Source organism: Dipodomys merriami, unplaced genomic scaffold (genome assembly GCF_024711535.1).
Source record: "Dipodomys merriami isolate MVZ:Mamm:240054 unplaced genomic scaffold, mDipMer1.0.p SCAF_25, whole genome shotgun sequence".
Taxonomy (NCBI): Eukaryota; Metazoa; Chordata; class Mammalia; order Rodentia; family Heteromyidae; genus Dipodomys; species Dipodomys merriami.
In genome coordinates, this window is record NW_027203937.1 from 15,969,393 (window position 1) to 15,990,409 (window position 21,017).

At 50.3% G+C, this 21,017-nt stretch overlaps 1 protein-coding gene across 4 annotated transcripts in view; it reads right to left on the reverse strand.

Moving 5' to 3' along the window:
- The window catches only part of Slco2b1 (solute carrier organic anion transporter family member 2B1), a 52,316-nt gene extending 34,996 nt beyond the window's left edge, over positions 1-17,320 (reverse strand). The window contains exons 1-2 of one of the 4 annotated variants that reach the window (XM_070035001.1): positions 17,094-17,320; positions 602-732 (exon numbers count right to left, since the gene is read on the reverse strand). In XM_070035001.1, coding sequence (XP_069891102.1) covers positions 602-732; positions 17,094-17,193 — 231 coding nt within the window. In that variant the 5' untranslated portion in view covers positions 17,194-17,320. Of the gene's footprint in view, positions 1-601; positions 733-7,685; positions 7,730-10,066; positions 10,155-12,384; positions 12,725-17,093 lie in introns of those variants that run through there. The other 3 variants (XM_070035002.1, XM_070035004.1, XM_070035003.1) reach the window with 3 other exon arrangements.
- Positions 17,321-21,017: the final 3,697 nt, after the last annotated feature.

Genomic DNA, 21,017 nt, shown 5'->3' on the forward strand with positions numbered 1-21,017 from the left:
CTCAGGTCCAGAGTTCAGGCACCGTGACTGGCAAAAAAAAAAAAAAAAAAAAAAGAAAAAAAAAGGGTATTTGTTCTAGAGCTTAATGTATTGCACTCTGTTCTTCTGAGTCTCTCTTTGCTCATCTGCACAACAACAAAGACCCAGCTTGCTAGAGTAATGGTCGAAATTGAGGACATGATGAGGGCTTGGAAGGTGGCTCAGTGGTAAAGCTTCTGCTTAGTATGAATGAGGCCCGGGGTTCTAATCCACAGCATCAAGGGGGAAACAAAAGGAATACATCATGCATGAACAATGAATCGTACTTGGCATAGGGCCTGGCACAAGAGGTATCTGTGGGTTATGTGGGCTATTTAGGGCCACCCTTGTGGGGTCAGGACAGTCTGGTATTTACACAGCACAGGATTATTTCATTAGAGAAATGGGAGAAAAGAGGCCTCTTCCCCAGACTTCCCACAGAACAGAACCTGTTTATTCACTGGAAGGAGAGAACCTTCTCAGTGACCCAAACCAAGCTAAGAGTGACATTTGTACACCATCTCTTGGATCCCTAGCCTCCCCTTCTCCAGAAGATCCCACCACTGCCCAGCCCCAGAGGTACCTTGATGCTGTGGAATGCACGTGATTGCACATCTTGGGGTTCTGGGCAGGCTTTGCCCACAGATGTGTCTTCTGTGACCATTGTAGCCTTGGTGTCCTTGTCTGGCATCTGGGGTCCTTCGCTTGCTGGTCCTGTGAGACAACCAGCCAGGAGGTGAACTAAAAATCCCGGAGAAGGGATTCGTGGGGTGAGGAGGGGGAGGTAGGCAGGAACTTAGGAGTTGGTGTGTATCTGAGCCTTCCTGATTCCTACCTAGGTCAGGATACGTGGAGCGGCCCTTCCTGACAGGGTGTGACACATATGGCTTTGCCAGGGACCTACTATTTCTCAAGTCACCCTGCTCCCTGCGTGGATCTACTAAAGAGAAAATGTTGGTCTTGCTTCTCAGAAGCTTCTGGAGCAATGGCTCCAACAGCAGGGCTGAGCCTTCAGCCTCCGCCAGCCTTGGCTTCCAGCCATAAGACAGCATGTGTTCCTGGAGTCTGGGCCAGGGTCTGTCTGGCTCTGGCAAGGATCAGAGCTGGGTGTTGGGGGCTGGAGACAGGGGTCAATGCAGGGTCCAGAATCATGGTCGAGACTTTTCCTGGGTGTACATAGAACAGATACTCCAACATAGCATACCACCCAGCGCATAGCCAGTCCAGTCCCCAAATCCTATATCAAGACAGACAGGCAGACAGACAGCTGGTCAGTGAGAAAGTGCCCTCAGAGCTCATCCCATTTAATGCCTTTGGGACAAATGGCATGATGGCTGGTCAGAGGCAGGGCTGTCTTGGATCCTTGGCCTCCCTGTGTGTTGGCTTTTTATCTCTGGTAAACACTACAAGAAGACAGCTTGCCTTCAAAGGCTTCTCCCAGGGCCTCTGGAGCCACGTCTCCACGGGGAACCTGGAAGTCCAGCCTTGGGAGACTCCAGCCAAGCTTTGAGATAGACACCAGGGCCTTCCTCTTGCTGAGGCCCCACTTCCTGTGGGAAGCTAACCCCATTGTTTCAAGTCCCTCTCCCCACAAACTGGAGTTTCCCCTCATTCAGCATGGCCTTGTAGAACCTGGAAACTAACCTGAGGACACCCCTGACACCCCCAGAGTACTTCCTTCTCCATCTTCAGTACTGAAAGGCAAACTCAGAAAGGGCTACGAAGACCCTGAGCCCCCTCAAGCCAGCATTTTGCAATTCATATAAAAGGTACCTAGTAACCTGATGACTGTTTTTTTTTTTATTTCATTGACATAATTCACATACCATAAAATCCATCCTGTTAAAACTCACAGCCCACAAAATCATACAACCATCACCACTACCTAATGGTACAAGACTTTTATCACCCTAGTAAGAAGCCCTATACCATCAATAGTGCCCCCCACCCCCCTCCTTTTCTCTACAGCTCAAGGCAGCCACTGATCTATTTCAGCCTGTCTGGATTTGCTTTTTTTTTTTGGTCCAGTCATGGGGCCTGAACTCTGGGCTGGACTCTGTCCCTCAGCTCTTCAGCTCAAGGCTAGCACTCTACCACTTGAGCCACAACACCACTTCTGACTTTTTTTTCCCTGCTTATGTGGTACTGAGGAATCAAACCCAGGGCCTCAAGTATGCAAGGCAAGCGCTCTACCACTGAGCCACCTTCCCAGCCCCTGGATTTGCTTTTATCTAGATATTTCAGGCAAATGAAATCATACAGTCTGTGATAGGTCTTTTGTAATTAGCTTCTTTCAATAATCTTCACCCGTGTTGTAGCATATGTTGACATTTCATTCTTTTTTGTGGCTGAATAATACTCCACTGTATGGATAGATTACATTTGTTTTGCTGTTATTTGGTTCATAAACAGTTGGGTTGTCTCCGGTATCACAAACACTCATGAACAACGTTTTTATTTTTGACTTAGTGTCTCACCATGTAGCCAGGTTGGCTTCAATCTCACGATCTTCCTGCCTCAGCCTCACAAATTACAGACATGTACTACCACACTTGGACACGCTCAAATTTTTATGTGTCATGCATTTTCAAAGAGGAGAGGCATGAAGGCACCTAGCCCAGTACCTGTCACATCTCCAGTGAAGACCATTTTCTTCTCCTCTCTTCTTTTCCTGGTAAATCTACACACACACACACACACACACACACACACACACACACACACACACACACACACACACACACACACAGAGTCAGGTAACACAGTCCAGCTGGAGCCACTACCTCTAGCTTCTCTACATCTGACAGATCTGTCATCACTTCTGGATCATCTCCCCCAACCACAGGCCTGGAGAGATGGGAACCTTCTCCTCTAGCACCTTACTAACTGTGGAGGTCCACCTAGTGGATGGCATGAATTTGGGTCCCTGGCTGCAGCCCTGCTTGTGTTCTTTGATCAGCTATTCCTTTGGTTCCTTAGTTGAAGGGCAGGGAGCTCTGTCCTCCTCCCTAGTGCAGAAAGCACTCAAGAGACCCGAAGCTTCCTGCCTTCTAATTCAACCTGGGCACTAAGTCCACTGAAAGCAACTCTTACCACCACATTAACACAATGCTGTTGTGCAGTGCTCCTTATTAATGTTCCTTCTCTCCCCAGCTGGTCCAGCCCAAGCAAATGTTCTTCACGGGGACTTCATGATGGTCTGATTCTCTCTCTCTCTCTCTCTCTCTCTCTCTCTCTCTCTCTCTCTCTCTCTCTCTCCCTTCATCCTTCCCTTTTTCTTCTTTCTCTTCTTTTACCTTTCTCTTCCTGCCCTTTCTTTTTTCCCTTCCTTTCTTTTTTTCTTTTTCTTTCTCTCTCTTTCTTGACAAGGTTCTTACTATGTAGCCCAAGCCAGATGGGACTCGAGAACCTGAGATCTATCTTATTCCTGCCTCTACCTCCTGAGTGCTGGGATTATAGGCATGTACCACTATGCCTAGTGTCCTCAGAATCTTTTTTTCATTTTTGGTGCTGTTCCTGGGACTTGAACTCAGAGCCTGGGCACTGTCTCTGAGTTTCTATACTCAAAGCTAGTGCTCTTGCACTTGAGCCACAGCTCCACTTCTGGAATTTGGGTGGTTAATTGGAGGTAAGAGCCTCACAGATTTTCCTGCCTGGGCTGGCTTCAACCTGCAATCCTCAAATCTTAGCCTCTTGAGTAACTAAGATTACAGGCATGAGCCACCAGTGCCAGGTTCCTTGGAATCTTTGAGTCCCTTCCCCACAAAATCCTCTCCTCATGGTTTCCACAACCACAAACAGTTGTACCGAGATTCTTACTCTATACCATGGAGTCTCCAGCTACTCTCTTCCTCCTGGCCTTAAAAAGCTTGAAAACAAAGCTGGGCACCGGTGGCTCACACCTGTAATCCTAGCTACTCAGGAGGCTGAGATCTGAGGATCATAGTTCAAAGCCAGCCCAGGCAGGAAAGTCCGTGAGACTCTTCTCTCCAATAAAACACTCAGAAAACCGGAAGTGGTGCTGTGGCTCAAGTGGTAGAGCACTTGCCTTGAGCTGAAGAATTGAGGGGACAGTGCCCAGGCCCAGAGTTCAGGCCCGATGGCCAACCAAAAATAAGGAGAAAAAGAAAAAGAAAAGCCTGAAAACAAATTTCCAATTCTTCCTCCATACCAGTTTTGCCTCCTGCTGAGACCACCGGGGTGGGGATGGGGGTTAAAGCAGTGGTGTGGCCCTTTTCTTGCACACAGTGTGAACTAGAGCTCACTGGCAGGTTGCATCAGTCACGCCTGGGGAGCTACACTGGAATACAGTGCATGTAGAAAGTGTTCACTAAATGCTTCTTCCTTCTTGGTGAGGCAGTCAGTCCTTCTGTCAGCCGTCTGTCTGCCCATACCCCTCTACCTACTTCCATTCTTGCTTTAGCGGTAGCAATAAGCATTGCTACATCTAGAATGAGACAATGAGGCAAAAGTTCAAGGCAGAGGGCTGGGAGGAGTGGGTGGGGAGGGAAGGTGAGGAAGCTCCTGTTCTCTGCTCCCTTTATACCTATGGTCGTAGCCAGCCTGGTACACCGGCCCCCAGGGAGGAGCTGGCTCTACCTTGTGACCTCAGTGTGGGCTGCTATAGATGGAATGTCGCTGTGCGCAGGATTAGGTTGCCCACCCCCCACCACAAGCTCCTAACCATCTTCTGAGGGTTCTCCTGGGACTCTATAATACCCATGTGCAAACAGCTCAGAGGGAGGGAGAGATATCCAGGGTCCTGGAGCTGGGAATGGCAGTTTGGACTGGAACCCAGACCTGTCCAATTTCTGTGCCCCTAAAGACAACTGTAAGCTGAGTGCCAGTACCTTACACCTGTAATCCTAACTACTCAGGAGACTGAGATTTGAGGGATCAAGGTTTGAAGCCAGCCTGGGAACACAAATATGAGAGATTCTTATCTGTTTTACTAGCAAAAACCCAGAAATAGAGGTATGGCTCAAGTAGTAGAGTATCAGACTTGAGCAAAAAAAGTTAAGGAAGAGCCTGAGGCTTTGCATTCAAGCTCCACTACTGACACACACACACACACACACACACACACACACACACACACACACACACACACACACACACACACACACACACACACACAGAAAAAAGGTAAATATAGGGGGGAGGATGGAATGGGAAGGGGAAACAAAGGAGGAGACTACAATGCTTGATAAGAAATGTACTCATTATCTTGCTCATGTAATTGTAACCCCTCTGTACAGTATTTTCACAATAAAAAAATAAAAAAGGTAAATATAAATAAGTAAATAAAATAAAGGCAAGTATAAGAGGATGTTTTCACCCATGGTCTTAGAACCGATGCAAAGATAATCTCTGTGTGGCCAATTCTTGTTTCCATCCAGCTTCTGTCCCATGACTTGTCACAGATGCTCTATGGGACAGTCTTGTCACTGAGGCAGATCTCAGGACAGTGCTCTCAGTTTCCCGGAATACAGCATTTTGGGGGCCAGAACTTGCCACCAAGGCCTGAATTTGCCCCTTCAGGAGAAATGCCCATAGGTGCTAGCACATGCCAAGACAAAGGCTCAGGAGGGCTCTAGCTTCTCAGGACCAGGAAGGGCCAAGGTAGGAAAGAATGTTCGAATCTGTCTGTCACAGGTAGCAAGACCCAGGACCACTCCAACCCTGTGTGCCCAGAAGCAGGCAACCAAGATTCTCAGTCACAGACCTTATGTGCCTTGGGGCTGATGACTAGAAGATTCTGAGCCACAATAAGAGAAGAATAATGAGCCTCACCGCTAATGACTGAGTAAAGGCAGCACAGGTGCACTACTGGAGGGCAAATGACCTCTGTCAGCTCAAAGCTGCCTCACCAGTGACAGATTTGCCAGTCAGCCTTTGCTCCAAACTCTCCAGTAAGTTTGTTTGCAGGTCTGGCCACCAGGCTCAGAATAACTTATTTTCCTTCCTTTGGGAGCCTCAAACCAGCATTACCCTCTGACCTCCTCCTGGAAGCAGCTCAGAGCTCTGTGGTATACCCCACTCTGTTGACTCCTTGTTCCTTCACTCACCACCCCTGACCCTTCCTGGAATCCCTGCCAGGTCCTTCCCACTGTCCCATGGCATTCCAGCCCTTCTTTGTTTTTTTCATAACTTTCCTATGCAAGGAGAAGGAAGAGCCTCCCTCCAGGGCCCTCTTACTGCTTTGTTAGGCCAAGCAGAGGTCAGAGAGGTAGCGTAGGTCAGAGATTATAGCTAGGAGATCCCAGGCTCCAGGCCCTCAGGCGAGGTGCACTTGGGGTGAATATCATCTTGGCACTTGTACAATGCTGGCTTGCTGAGTGTTTTTCTGTTAATTGCCACCACCTGAAAATCTGGACATTTCACATAAACTCCAGATTTGGGGCTTTTTTTTTTTCTGGAAAGATCAGCAGATTGATCTGGCAACATTGATTTCCAATTCCCAGATGACAATACTCAGCTTGTCCAAAGTGTTGCCCAAGCTCACAGCAGTTCCCTGGGGCTGGCTGGGGTGACCACCTGCCTGGTCTAGGCCCTTTGTCTGTAGGCTTCCCTGTCTGGCATCCCCAGCAAAGCTGGCCTTGAGGAAGTCCTCTGAACAGAAATCTAGGGCCAGGTTAGCCATTTTAAAGATGTGGAAATGGAGTCAAAGAGGTCTACAATTTACCCAGGGGCAGCATGGCAGGGACAGAGCTAGTGATTGGTTGGCTCTAGAAATGAGAATAAATACTCACTTTATCCACACTGTGATCTCCCTGAGCCACACCACTGAGAATCAGACACAAGCAGCCCAGTACATGTCCTTGGAGAGCTCTACCCCTAAGACACAACAGAGCTTCCTTAGCCCACACCTCCCTCCAGTAAAGACACAGGAATGGCTTGTTTATCCTGGCTCAGGATGATAGCAATAATAACTTAGATAACTTCTAAAGATTTTTCCCCAAAGTAAGGACTCAGATAAAAATCAAACAGGTCCAATTTATTGGGGGGGGTGTCTTTTAACTTCTCTCCTCCAGCCCTCAGATCCCTGTGTATTTAAGCTTGTAGCTTATGCCTGTACCCCAAACATGGCTGAGGATGGGGGGGGAATGCTGTCGGAATCCATCTCCTTTCTTTCCCCTTCACTGTTACCCTCACTTTATGAGAGGTGAGCGGCCTAACTTGACATATGGAACTTCAGGGCTTGGGTCTAGTGTCTAAAACCTCAGGTTTCTAGAACAGGCTGGAAGGAGGGAAGTACTTGCACTAGCAGACCCTGGGCCCATCCCTCCTTGACCATGGAGACAGACACCTCTGAGGGGAGGCCAGCTTCCAGGAGTCTGAGCCTCGCAGGCAGCCCCCTTCACAGTTCATGCCCTCAGGTCAGACCCCTCCACCTTCCATGCATGGTCCTACTTCAGGATAGCACGCACAGTTCTCTTGCTTTTTGTGCCCTTTATGTTCTGGTTGCCCATTTTCATGGATCACGTTAGATCCCTCCCAAAAGCTTCACTGCCAAAGACTTGGGATTCAAATATTTGTTTTTTTGCCACATGGTAGCTGTGCGGCCCAGGGAAACTTGTTCAGCCTCTCCAAGTCTCAGTTTCCTTCTCTGTAAGGAAGCAGTGGCCCATAGCTACTTTAATAGGGCCAAGGGAAATGCTCTGTACCTGGTGCTCCGAAGTCTTTAGCTACAGCCAGCTCCCTTCCTTCTCCCCAGCCTGGTGCAGAATGAGGAGTCAACTCCCTATCTCAGGTTCAACGTCATGGAGAACCAGTCACATCACATTTCATCTATTTACCTCAGAGCACATTATCCTCTTGCCCCACCAGATTCTGGCCATTCTCCAAGTTCATCATGTTCTGTCCTACCCCTGAGCCTTTGCACAAGCCGTACCCTCAGCCAGGGGCCGGTCCTTCCTCCCCAGCAAGGCACTTGCCATCTTTCAGCCCATTCTCATCCCAAGAGCATGATTGTTGAGCTGAATTAGCCAAAGGAGGGAGGCATGGAGGCTGGAGCTGGAGATACAGGCAGGGGCTGCTAAGGTAGATGGAGCAGTGCAAGGTCTGAGGCTCCAGTTAACAATGTAATTAGCCCAGCATCCTGGAAGGGAAAGAGTTCAAGTAGGAAGGGAGGAGGGCTGTTTCTCTGGGTGGGTGTTAGGCTTGGCTGTCATTTGGGGAAAATTCCTCTGGCAGGACCCTTGAGTGGTCTGTCCAGAGGACATCTAGTTGTTCCTTCTTGAGGGAGACAGCCAGGGGGCAGGAAGGGGACAGGCACTCTGGTGATTTCCAAGCTGGGTCAGGGACCCTGTGCTGGGACTTTCTGTTCCCAGCCTGACCCTGGCTGCCCCATCTACACCCAAGATGAACTTAAACATAGGGACTCCAGTCTGTTTGGAGGAAAGGGGGAACCCTGAGCCCACAGGGCAGCCAGTGGATCTCCTTTGGCCTAAAATAAGAAGCAGGGCCTCAGCTCAAGACTACACTACCCCCTTTCCCCTCCATGTGGCATCCAGGCTCTGGGAGGGGCTCATCACCCCTGAGCTAGGGCCTCATTGACCCAAACAAGTCTGTGCATCTTGGGAACTGCCAGTCCTTGACATGGTTCAGCTTCCATGCACCTGTTCAAACGATGTCTCAGAGCTGCTCAGGCACCAGAGGGGGAGAGTCTGGAAAAGGCCTGTGTCTGTCCACCAGTCATGGGCTGGACATAGGGGAGATGGCAGTACCACTGAGGAAAGAAGGCAAGGCAGGTAGGGGGAATGAGGGCTCTGACTCCAGCAGGGCTTGGCTCTGCCATCCAGGGAAGATGGCCTAGGCCCTCTAGCTTTGAGTTCCATTGATAAAATGGACATGGGATTCCTTTCAAATGCTGCTGTACATGTGAGCGGGCCTGCGATGAGATTCTCTCTGGACCACTGAAGCACACGTATCATCGTCCATAGCTCAAAGACAAAGTCCACATGCCTAACTTGGTACATGATGAGTCCCGTCAAGTTCTTTTACTTCATTTTCTGAGATGTTGATCAGTGACTTCCCTAAATGTGACTGCACCCAAAAGCTCACTGTCCCTACTAACATGCCAGGTTCTGACAAGGGTCTGGAGCCCTTGCAGTGTCATCTGCTCTCCTGGAATACATGTCCTGTTCAGGGCCCATCAATACCCACTGTTCTGGACTCCTACCTGCCCCCAACTGAGAGAGGTCACCACTTCTGCTGCCTAAAGTTTGGACACTCTCTCCCTTCCTTTGGTTTTTTGAGACAGAGTCTCTTTATGTAACCCAGGCTGGCCTCAACCTCATGGTCCTCCAACCTCAGCCTTCTGAGGGTTGGAGCTACAAGTAATTTTACCCTGGGTCTCTTGTGTTAGCACTGAGCTGGCTCAGTTCAGGCTTCAGGACTCTAAGAAAGGCTAGAGGGAAAGAGGAAAGAGAGTTTCATGGTCAGGGCAGGGAAGGGTGGGAAGGTAGTTTATGCATTGTGATTGCCCACATCCCATCTTTGCCCAGCGCTGGGCAGAGTTTGAGATCTCAGGAGCAGATGAAATCAGGCCTCCTCCAGTGTGCTGTGGTGGCATTGAGCCCCATTGTTTCAAACAGTAGTGCCCGGAAGCTGGACACTGTCTATGAGAACACTAGCACCATCCTCAGGAAGGCCCAGCCCTGCCCCTCCAACCAAGGCTCTGCTCTCCACAGCAGCACAGATAAAGGTTGTGAGTTCCAAGAAGGGAAAGGAACAGACTGGACATCGAATTCACGACAGACAAGTCCAGCTCACCATCTGGATCTTGGTGGTCTGAAATCTGGTCCAGCAGGCAAGGCCCAGCCCAACTTGGAATGAAGTGAACCCCTTCCCCCCAACCCCGCCCAGATAGATGTCCACTCTGTCATTGACACTGAAGGAACAGCTTGCTTTATCTGGAGCCAGTGTTGAAATGCTTAAGACAGCCAAAGGCAGCAATGTGCAGTCTGGGGAAGGACAATGACATAGAGAAGAAAGAGCTTTGGCAGCAGGCCATCCTGTGTCCTGGCCCCACTTTGATGCTTACTTCTTATGTGTCCTTGTACAAGTCACTTTCCCTCTCTGAGCATCAGTCTCCTCTTCTATTAAAAAGACAAGAACAGTTGGACTCTGGTGGTTCATGTCTGTCATCCTAGCTACTCAGAAGGCTGAAATCTGAAAATGTAGGTTCAAAGCCAGCTCAGGGCGGATAAGTCCATGACACTCTTATCTCTAATGAAGCACAAAAAGACTGGAAGTGGAGCTGTGGCACAAGTTATATAGTGCTAGCCTTGAGCACAAAAGCTTAGAAACAGTACCCAGGCCCTGACTTCAAGTTCCAGAACAAGCATGCAAGCACACACACACACACACACACACACACACACACACACACACACACACACACACACAGAGAGAGAGAGAGAGAGAGAGAGAGAGAGAGAGAGAGAGAGAGAGAGAGAGAGATGAGAACATTCTACTGAAATCCAGAGCTGAGATTTGAACATAAGGCATTGCTACATTGGAACAGCTGTAGAAATAAACAGCTGCAACCCTGCAAGTGAGGAAGAATGGACTTCAATCATGGGTCAGGTTGCGTGTGCACACTGGCTGGCAGAGGTTATTCCAGGGGGAATCCACCAGAAAGCCTTCCTGAAGGAGCTGGCATTTGGAGGAATGGGAAAAGATTAAGTTTCACCAAAATGGGAAGTGGGTGGAGGTGGGAGAGTGGGTTTTGTGGATCATACTGTGTGAGGAACATAGAGAGGGAGATTGTTTTCTTTAACCCCTCCATGCCCACAAGGCCTCAGGGCATGTGGCTGGGTGATTGGTGGGGCTCTGCAGAGCTGTGGCTGACCCTTGGTGCTCCAGAGACATCTGATGATTTGGCCCACCATTCTTCCCAGGCTCTGTCTCTTGCTCCACCTGCATCCTCTCACCCTTCAGCCAACTAGTGGTGGCTTCTGGTTACTCAATGCATGGACACTGGGGTCAGCTTCCTGCTATATATGTGTCAGGAGGCAGCTAGAGAAAGTTCCAGAGCTGGCCTGCAGGGACCACATGTATTTTCTTTTTCTAAACCAGTCAGGTGGAGGGACAGAGGAGTGGCTGGGGAGCAAGCACAGAACAATGGAAGTCTCTGGTCCTTCCCACATTATGGAGTCTCTAACCTTGCAGTCATACGGAGGCCAGGCTGACTGGGAGTTCAGTTTGCCTTCACCCCTCAAACCAAGTCTTCCTATGCTGGGCATGATGGTACACAGGAGGCAGACAAAGGTGGATTGAGAGTTTGAGACTATGTCTCCAAAAAAAAAATTAACCAAACAATAAAAATAAACCAAGAAAAAAACCCAAACCCAATCCCCAATAATGATCTCACTCTCTCCTATCCTGTAAGGTCTCCTTGGAGGAAGCATACACCCAGCCCTTCCTGCCCTGATTTGGGGCTATACCTCAGCTGGGTCTGTGTCCTCATTTAAGATCCTCACTGCCAGCTCCCAGGACACAGCTCTGGGACAAGGGAGGGCTTGTCTGAGGGGCTTGTCTGGATGACCCAGAGCAGGAAGTATCGAGGGAGGCCAGAGGGGACCTCTACATATGTCCTGCCCCAGGTGCTCAGTCTGAACACATCTTGTTTATTCCAGCCTTCTCCAGCCTAGTCGGCAACATCGCCTTGCCCTGAGGTACTTTCCTTGTTGAGTTCCAAGCTTGGCTTCTAGAGAATTGTAGACATTTCCCCTCCATCCTTTTTTCCACTCCACTGCCAGCCCAATTAGGACTCTGTAGATCTCTCTCTCTCTCTCTCTCTCTCTCTCTCTCTCTCTCTCTCTCTCTCTCTCTCTCTCTCTCTCTCTCCCCCCCCCCCGCTTTTTTCCACCTGATCTTGCCAGAACACTGTGTGATTTCCCCATCTGTCTGTCCCTTGCTCTCTGTCTGTCTTGCTCTCCTGGCCTCCTGTTTCTCAGCGTCTCTATAGTGATCCTTTCTCCTCCTGATCCTCCTACCAGCCTGATGCTCAGGTAATACCTGTTGATCACTGTCTGTCTGTCTGTTTGGACCTGTTCTCTCTGACTTCCTTCTCTGTGGTTTTCTGCCTTTTTTGTCTTTCTCTACCTCGCCTCCTTCTCTGGCTAGTAGATGAAAAGAAGGGGTATGCCTTTTGGTTGTCCCCCATTTCTAGGTAGCATGAGGGGGTTTGGCTGGGCTCCCTTCCTGCCTCCACCTGAGTAAACATGGACCTTCCTGCTCCCCAGAGTCAGCACCCAGCACCTTCCCTTCCCTGCTCAGTCCCTTCTCCCTGAGAAGGAAGCCCTGCTCCCCCAGCCCCTCCCAAGGCCCATGCTCCCTCCTTTTGCCTGAACTTACCTATTCTGGGCCCCATGACTATGGAATGCAGTGAGTTCCAGCTCCTAGTTCAGTCTCAGGACCTGGTGCTCGGCAGAGAGGAAGTACTGACGGAGGGACCCCAGAGACAGCTTCGAGCCACAGCAGGACGCGTTGGTACAGGAAATCCACGCACTGGCCACTGCTTCTTTGGCTACAGTGGACAGTTTGAGCAGGTCTTGCTCACACCACCTCCTCAGCAAGTGTCTGTCTCCTTGTTTCACTTGCTCCTTCCTCTTTCTCTCTGCTCTGGGCCCCCATCTCTGTCCTAGCACTTGCTTCTCTGTCTGCCTGTCTTTCCTCTCTTCTGTGAATCCCAGACCTCTGGCTGGGACAGCCAGGGTCAGAGTCTATAGGAGGTGGGGCTTACTTAGGTTCAGCCCCCCTTTCTCCCCTTCCTCCCCCCCACCATGCCCCCACAGAGAGGAAGCAGCAGCCTCCACTCAGTGGCTCAGATAGCCTGGTTTCTTTGCAGGCTCCCGTCTGTCTGACTGTCTGTCTGACTGTCTGACTGTCTGTCTGTCTGTCTGTCTGTCTGTCTGTCTGTCTGTCTGTCTGTCCTTGTCTGATAGCAGTAGAGGTGGGTATTACACCGGGGATGTTACACCTTAAGCCCTAGGGCTATTCAGGGGACAAACACTCCAGAATTCCCAGTCTCCTGGATGTACTCACAGTCTTCATCTGAGCCCCTTCTTCTATTGAACCTTTTGCCTTCTTGGTCTTCCATGAGCCATGGGCAGCGCTTGCTCCTGCACTGAGCCCTTGTCTTCCATCACTGCCTAAGCCCTCATCCCCTCTCAGAGTACCACCAACAAGCTCCAAGGAATGACCCTGTCTACTCAGGCACCATGCCCACCTTCTTGGGGGACTCATGGTAGACACTCTATCCATCACAGCCACCGAAGACAGGGCTGGGGTGGGATAGGGAAGAAGGGGAGCAGAAGAACAGATGTGACATCCCCAGAGATTTCTGGACTGAGGACAGAGATTCTGCAGCCAGCTGGAGGGCTCCCATCTTCTGCTAGCATCCCTGAGGGACTTTAGGCAAATCTCAACACCTCCTCAAGCGTTATTTCCCTCATCTGCAAAGAATACAAGAATCCTCCCTTGCAGTACTGCTCTTTCAAAAGTTCACTGGGCCTTGAAGAAGCCAAGCCTGGAACAGGACATGGTCAGGCCACATGACCAGTAACCTCAGTACCTATGACTTGGAGGCCAGGGGGAAGGAAGATTTCAGTCTAAGGCCAGCTCCAGCGTTAGACCCTATCTGAAAAACAAACTAAAGAGCAAAAGGCCCACGTGTTTGCCTAGCAAGTGGGAGGTCCTGAACCCAGTCTGGAGAAGGGAGTGGCAGAGGAGGTGCTCAGAGTAGAGCAGGAAAAAATAAAATAAATCCTACGTTTCCAGCATGTACCACACATTCCTGCCAACACAAGGCTCCCTGGGGCCCAGCCAATCTGGAAATTACATACTAGACACTCAGTCAATCTCAGTCACTTTTCTGGTAATCAACTTGTACCTTGGACCTCTGATACCAGACTCAGGCTGAATCCCAGGCTGAATCCTCAGAGAAAGATTCTGATTTTCCCCAAATCTATTTAGTCAAAAGTAAAGCTGGGGGATATAGGTTTTGAGTCTAGCTTTGGTGCAATGGTCGAGAAACTTCCAGAAGCCCCACTGTTAGCAAAATGAGCTCCCTTCCCTTAGTTTAGTCCACTCCTTCCCTTCTCTACAGCTTAGCATGCTCCCTGCCTAGGCAACATAGGCCCATATAGCAAAAACAGTAAATAATCAACTTCCAATGCCCTTTACATTGGAATGGCACTCCTCTGGAGCAGCTATCACCATATAAGGCAACAAGAGCCCCTTAGAGTGGCCTTCAGGTCTGGGCAATTGCAGGACCCCTTATCTACTATTTGGATAGCAGCCATAAATCCTAGTCCACCATGATGAAGCCCCTGGCCCTCACATCCAACCAGGGTCTCCGCCTCCTAGCCCCTTCTAGCCCCTCCTAAACCTCCTAGGTTGTATAGGTCACCCCAGACAATAGGTTGTGCATTTTTTTACTTCTCCCTTGTGAGGAGTCTTGCTGGCCCCGCCCCACCTTCCTGACAATAAACCTTTCTTTGTTCTCTGTACCTGGATGTCCTCTTGGTTCTCAGGCAAAGACTAATCTGATTTAAACTTACACCCACTTGGCTCCCATGGCTGTATAGGGTACAATTTAAAGCTGGAGGGTTTGAAATTCACTGGCACTAAGTAGGCACTCAGGAGAAAGCCTAACATTATATAGATTGAAGAAGTCTTTGAAAGACCAGAGAGGTGAGCATGTGGCCACTGAGAGAGGTCAGTAGTTGTTTTGGGTTGAGAGGAAAGCACAACCCCTGCTTGGCACCAGTAGCTGGGCCAGCAATCTTATCTACTCAGGAAGTTGGTATCTGAGGATCAAAGTTCAAAACCACTCAGGGGTGGAAGGGAGGGCGGTAGGAAAGTCCAGGAGACTCTTATCTCCAATTAACTACCAAAAGGTGAAGGTAGAGGTATGGCTTAAGTGGTAGAGTGCTAGCCTTAAGTGAAAGAGCTAAGGGACAGGGCCAAGTCTGAGCTCAAGCTCCAGTACTGTTTCATGTTCACAAGAAAGAAAGAAAGCTGGGCACAGGCGGCTCACGCCTGTAATCCTATCTACTCCGGAGGCTGAGATCTGAGGATCACCATTCAAAGCCAGACAAGGCAGGAAAGTCTTTGAGCCTCTTATCTCCAATTAAAACCAGAAGTGGTGCTGTGGCTCAAAGTGGTAGAGCGCTTGCCTGAGCTGAAGAGCTCAGGGACAGGACCAAGGCCCAGAGTTCAAGCCCCATGACTGACCAAAAAAAAAAAAAAAGTAAGAAAGAGGTATGGGGGAGAAGGGAAGGGAGGGAGGAAGAAAGTACAGTTCCTGATCCTCTTGGAAAAGTCAACTTCATTCTATGGCTCCAAGTCCCTCAGTTTAAAGTCAGCATTGTATGACCTCCTGGAGACAGACAGAGGTGGATCTTCCTAGACTTGAAAGCGCAGGTGCACCATTGAGAAAGAAAAGATTTCTTTTGACTTCTAGATTCTCTATTGCCCCCATCTAAGCCTCAGAGGCTGAAGAAGTTTTACACATGGAATTGGCAGGGTACTTATCGGGACCAGAATATTCCTGAACTCAGAGCTATAGCGCTGGTGCAAGGCTCAGGTAACCCAGAGCCTCTGAGACTTAGGCTAACAATTGCACAGAGAGTGATATCTCAGGCTTTGTAAGAGACAACTTAAAAGATGTTTTTGCTGGGTCTGTGAATGAGCTAAAAGCCCCCCAACTTTGTATCCGTGCCCTTGGATCTGAGCCATTCTTTGCAGCAGTCCCTTCGTGATCACCTTGTTTGCAGGGGGAAAGAGACGATTCAGATGAGCATCTTGTGTGGAAGGCAAACTGCCCCTCAAGCAAGCAATGTCTTCCTATGTTAAAGCAAACAGCTCCACATTCAGGAGACCCGCCTTGTTCCTGTTCTGTTGTAGTAACTATGAGAAAACTCCAAAATTCCTCCTGCGACAAAGACTGAGCTCATGATCAACTAGGCTATATCTAGGTCTGTTTTAACTCTGCAAGCCCTTCTCATTCCCTGCCCCCCAGTTTTCCCTATTTAGCTTGGGGTACCTCTGAAGACAGTGAAAGATATCTTCCTATGTCTGACTGTAATAAATCTCCTTTTTTTTTTTTTTTTTGCCTCTTTTTTTGACATAGGGGAGTGAGTAGCCAGACCTAACTTAGGACTCCTGGACTTTGGGTCTGAGGTCTAAAAACTGGTTTGGGCTTGAAGTATGGCCACAGTGCTTTTCATTCCAGCTCAACCACCAATCAACACTCGCTCTCAAAGGTACCGCACCTGGTGTGTACGGCTCTGAAACACTTATGGGTCCCAATACCATCTTGTGGGTTTCCATTGTTTACAAAACTTGATGCTCTTTTTTTTTTTTTAAAGAGTCTCATGCTGCTGGCAAAGCCTGTGTGGCTTGCAAAACCCTGCAGCTTTCAGAGCTCACAACGTTTGCCAGCATTGTGTCTCATGCCAAGCCTGATGCTGTTGTAAAACTGTTGGCAGAATGGGAGCCTCTTCAACCCACTAAGGCCTGTAAACCAGACAAAACAGGACACTCCGTCTTCTAGGACCAGCTGCTTTGGGGTACAATGGGGTGATGCTGTGCACCACATAACAGCTCAAATTTGGACCCAACTCTGTCACCATCCTGCTGTGGGGCTTCAGGCAAATCCCCTGTCCTCTCTGGATCTCTGTCCTTCCCCTCAGTTGAGTAGAGATGGCAGAGTAAGCCAGAAACTCCAGGAGAGTTCTGAGGGTCACAGTGAGAAGGTTCAGAAGATGAGGAGGCTGAGGTGAGAAGAGGAAGAGAGGCCAAAGGATCCTTCCTGAAAAAGGCACTAAGCTGCCTCCTCAGCACCTCAGTGCCCACTTCCCTTGTGGCTTGCAGCCAGGGAACAAATATCTATAAATGAGCTCTGGCCAGTCCAGCAACAAGCTGGGCCTCTATCAGAGCCTGGGTTTCCCCAGCCCCCACAGACACAGGGCTCACACCCCTGCTTTGCAGACCCACTTGTGCCCCCGTTAGATCCTTCAAGGAAAGCAGCAGTGTGCCATTCAGAGAGGTTCACGTACCTGGCTTATGAACCCCATCCAGTGTCAGCAACAATGGAAGCCTGGTACCCAGGTCCAGGTAGACAGGAAGAGAGAACTCATTGAATTCAACAATCCCCATCTGCAGATGGGAAGGCTGAGGCTAGGAAAACGGTGACCATGAGGAGTCAGCTACCTCTCTCTCCTTGTGTTTCCCCAGCTAGTGGCTGAGAAACAGGCCTCATCCTGCTGAACATCAGTTTGGCTCCTCCATTCCCATGCTGGCTGCAGCTCATCTCCCAAGCATGCAAGAAGTTATGAGCCAGCAAGACAACTGGGGGGTCCAAGAGGGAGTGTTCTCTCTCTCTCCCTCCCTCCCCGGGCTCAGCTGTTTCAGCTCATCCAGCCTGGACAGCCCACCCCAGAGCTGCTTAACAGCCTGCAGGCTTCTCTCAGATCCATTCGACCCGCCTACCCTAAGTTCTTTGGTCCCAGCAGCGGCCTTCCCCTGGACACCACTGCCTCAATGCTGTGCTACAAAATCTACACCTTGCCCTAGAAGTGGCAGCCCCAGATGGAGCATGAATTGAGGCACCAGGCAGTTCAATCCTGACCCAGGACTCACTCTAAGACTCAGTGTAGTAAGATATCAAGAAACCTTCTAGCAGGGCTGCCGAGACTCTGCCATTTCATCCTATCTTCTCTTCAGTGTCCAGCTTCCTTCTCTTTTTTTTGGGGGGGGGGTGTGGAGGGTCTGGTCGTGGGGCCTGAACTCTGGGCCTGGGCGCTGTCCCTCAGCTCTTCAGCTCAAGGCTAGCGCTCTACCACTTGAGCCACAGCGCCACTTCTGGCTTTTGTTCTTTTTGCTTATGTGGTGCTGAGGAATCGAACCCAGGGCCTCATGCATGCAAGGCAAGCGCTCTACCACTGAGCCACCTTCTCAGCCCCTACAGCTTCCTTCTCTAGGGGGACTAAACTCCTCTGAGGTCTTACTAGGTGATTGGGGGTGGGTCACTTGCTCTCTCTGATCCTCTATGTCTTCAAAATGCCTCCTAGAGCTGTCAAAGCTTGGGTGAGCTGACGGATGGATGAGTGCCTGCTAAGTTCTGAGAGCTCAGCAGACACAGCCATTATGAATGTGGTGACAATGGTGATGGCGATGATGCCTGTAATTCTGGAAGCAGAGAATGAGAAAGTAAATCAGAGCAGGCATATGTCAGGCTAGTCTGTCCTGACTGACAACTCCATGAAAATAAATCCCTGGGAAGGCCCCCCTTGAGGTCCTTCTAGAGGCATATAGGGGCTCAGCAGGCAACTGGGTGGCTCTGCAGGTACTGCCAAACTGTGTCTGAAGCCCTCCCTCCCCTGGCCACCAGCTCTGGCTCTGCCACCCATACACTAGCATTGGTCAGGTCCTGCCCTCGCTTTGTCCTCAGTTCCCTAGTCCTGAAGTGGGGAGAGGACTGGGAACAGATCTTGCCTGGCTCTGCCCGTGTCATTTGGAAGAACCATACGAGCTGGGCTTCCTTATTAATAATCTGTGTCCTTGGGGGAGAGGATATTGATGGGAGTGGTATGCAACAAAACCAGGAGGGGCAGCGGGATGAGGCGAGGGTAAGGAGGAGCTAGGGGTGGGAGCAAGCCTCTGTCTGGGCAGGGAGAGTGTGGAGCCAGGGTCCAACTCCCTGAAGACTTTGTAACACTGCCCCCGCTGGAGGCAGCAAGGAGCAGTGCACCCTGGCTTTTCCTCCTAAAGGACCTCAGGGTGGTGGAGACCTTTGGAATTATCACCCATCCATCACCAGGCAGGAGAGGGAAGAGTCATGGGAGGGGTGAACATGCGTGAGCTAGCAAGAGCAACCACCACATGCTCCCTGCTTTTCCTGCACACTTGCCCATGTTACTCTGAGACTTTCAAACCTGCCCTCTCCGTCCACATACCATCATACACCCATGCCCCTTGGTCTAGGCCGTCAGCATCCTGCCTGGAACATGCCCCAACTGTTACCCCATTTCTTTTCACCCTCTGCTCCATCTTCTTGCATCCAGAGGGAGCCTTCTAGGTCTGAAAAATCCCACCCCGACCCTCCTGCTGAAAGCCTGCCCAACTCTCCATTAGTCCCTTCTCATCTCTCAGCCTGACATTGAGAGGCCACATCTGTCCAGCTGTATCTTCTGCAGGGTCATTGACCTCCCCTGCAGGGGGGGATGAGGACGGGGCTGGCTGCAAATGTGGCTCTGGGACAGAAGTGCCTGGGTGTGACTCTACTTGGAATCTATATCATTACTTAATTCTTAGTTTCTAGGAAGCTGCTGGGACCACGATGGCTGCTTCATCCAGGAGGATGAGTCACTTCCTCCTTAATGCCTTTGAACCTGGGGATGGAAGGCAGGAAGCAGCTCGAGCCCAGCAGCGAGCCCTGCCGGTAGCAGCTGCTTCACTCCCAAGGTCCAGAGCCCTCAGGGATGCTAGGAAAATCTCATCTGGACGCAGGCCAAGGCCAGGTCTGGGTAGGGCCTCTCAGCTTGCCCTGAAAGATCCACCTTGTATCCTTCAGGGTGGTTTATTCGAAGCAATACCAGTTTGTATCTGGCTTGATTCTCTTTCTCCTCACTTCCTACCCCTATCCATGTGCCCCTTTGTTCCATGCAGACTTCCTCTGGATTCGCTCCTTCTGCTGTCCAAGTGCTCAGGTCTAAAACACTCACTGACTCCTGCCCCCACCTCACTTTTTGTCTATAGGTAAAATGCAGGTGTGCCCCAGTGTGAGGGCAGACGGAGTCTCTTGTTTTCCCCAAATGGCAGTCTTGTCTTGGGCTAGGGCAGGAGAGGATCTCTCTGATAAACAGGCTTAATGGTGACTGCATCAGAGCTAGGCCAAGATCTAGATCTGGGAGAGATGCAGAGTTTTTGCCTCAGAGTTCTTCAGATGGGGATTTAAGGCTCTTGAGTGAAAAACTTGTCTTCTATAAACAGCTAGCAAGAGCCAGGTGCTGATGGCTCACGCCTGTAATTCTAGCAACTCAGGGGGCTGAGACCTGAGTATTGCAGTTCAAAACTAGCCTTAACAGAAAAGTCTGTGAGACTCTTATCTCCAAGTAATCAGCAAAAGGTCAGGAGTGGAGGTGTAGTTCAAGTGGTAGATTACCAGCCTTGAGTGAAACAGCCAAACAGAAGCTTGAGGCCCTGAGTTCAGTCCCCAGTATTGGCACCTGCTTGAGTTTCCTCCACTCTGGTCCGATGTCCTTCTTCCTTTGTCTACCTAATAAGCCACATCCTTCAGGGACCATCTCCAGTCCCACCTCCTGCCAGCCCAGATGTTTCCTGACCCCTTCAGGAAGAACACAGGTGTGGTCAGGCTCACTTCCTCATTTTTTATGCATCCGTAGTGGAGGAGTGCCCAGCAGGCTGGCTGTACCACAGAGCCTCCCAAATCCAGTCTCCTGCCCCCAGGCTTCTCCTTGCTATGACTCTGAGCTCCCCTAGGAAGGACAGCAGGGAACAATCTCAGTCTCTCAGAGGGAGAGACATCCAGGGGAGCTCCTGGCTGTGGTGATGATGGCTGTCCAGGACAGCACACAGCATCTCACTAATGTTGCTCTGAAGCAAACACTGCGGGCACTAGGAACCCCTCACCCACAAAGGGGAAGCAGAGACCCGGAGAAGTGGAGGCATTTGCCAGCGTATGCACAGCCGGTTATCTCCTGCCTCCAGTGAATGATCTTCCCCTGGGCCACACTGCCTCCTAGTGGCTGGGAGGCCACAATATTGGGGTTTAATTTGAGCTCCTTGGGTCTCTTGCCCCTGGCTAGGAGGGGGCAGCCACAGGTTCTCCCCTGATACATTTACAACTTCCCCGTGGGGGGTGATGAGCAGTGTGTATGGGGGGAGGGCGGAGAGGGACAGAGTGTCACCATTTCCAGCTCTTCTAGGACTTAGGCAGGGCACCAGCAGCTGGCCTTCTC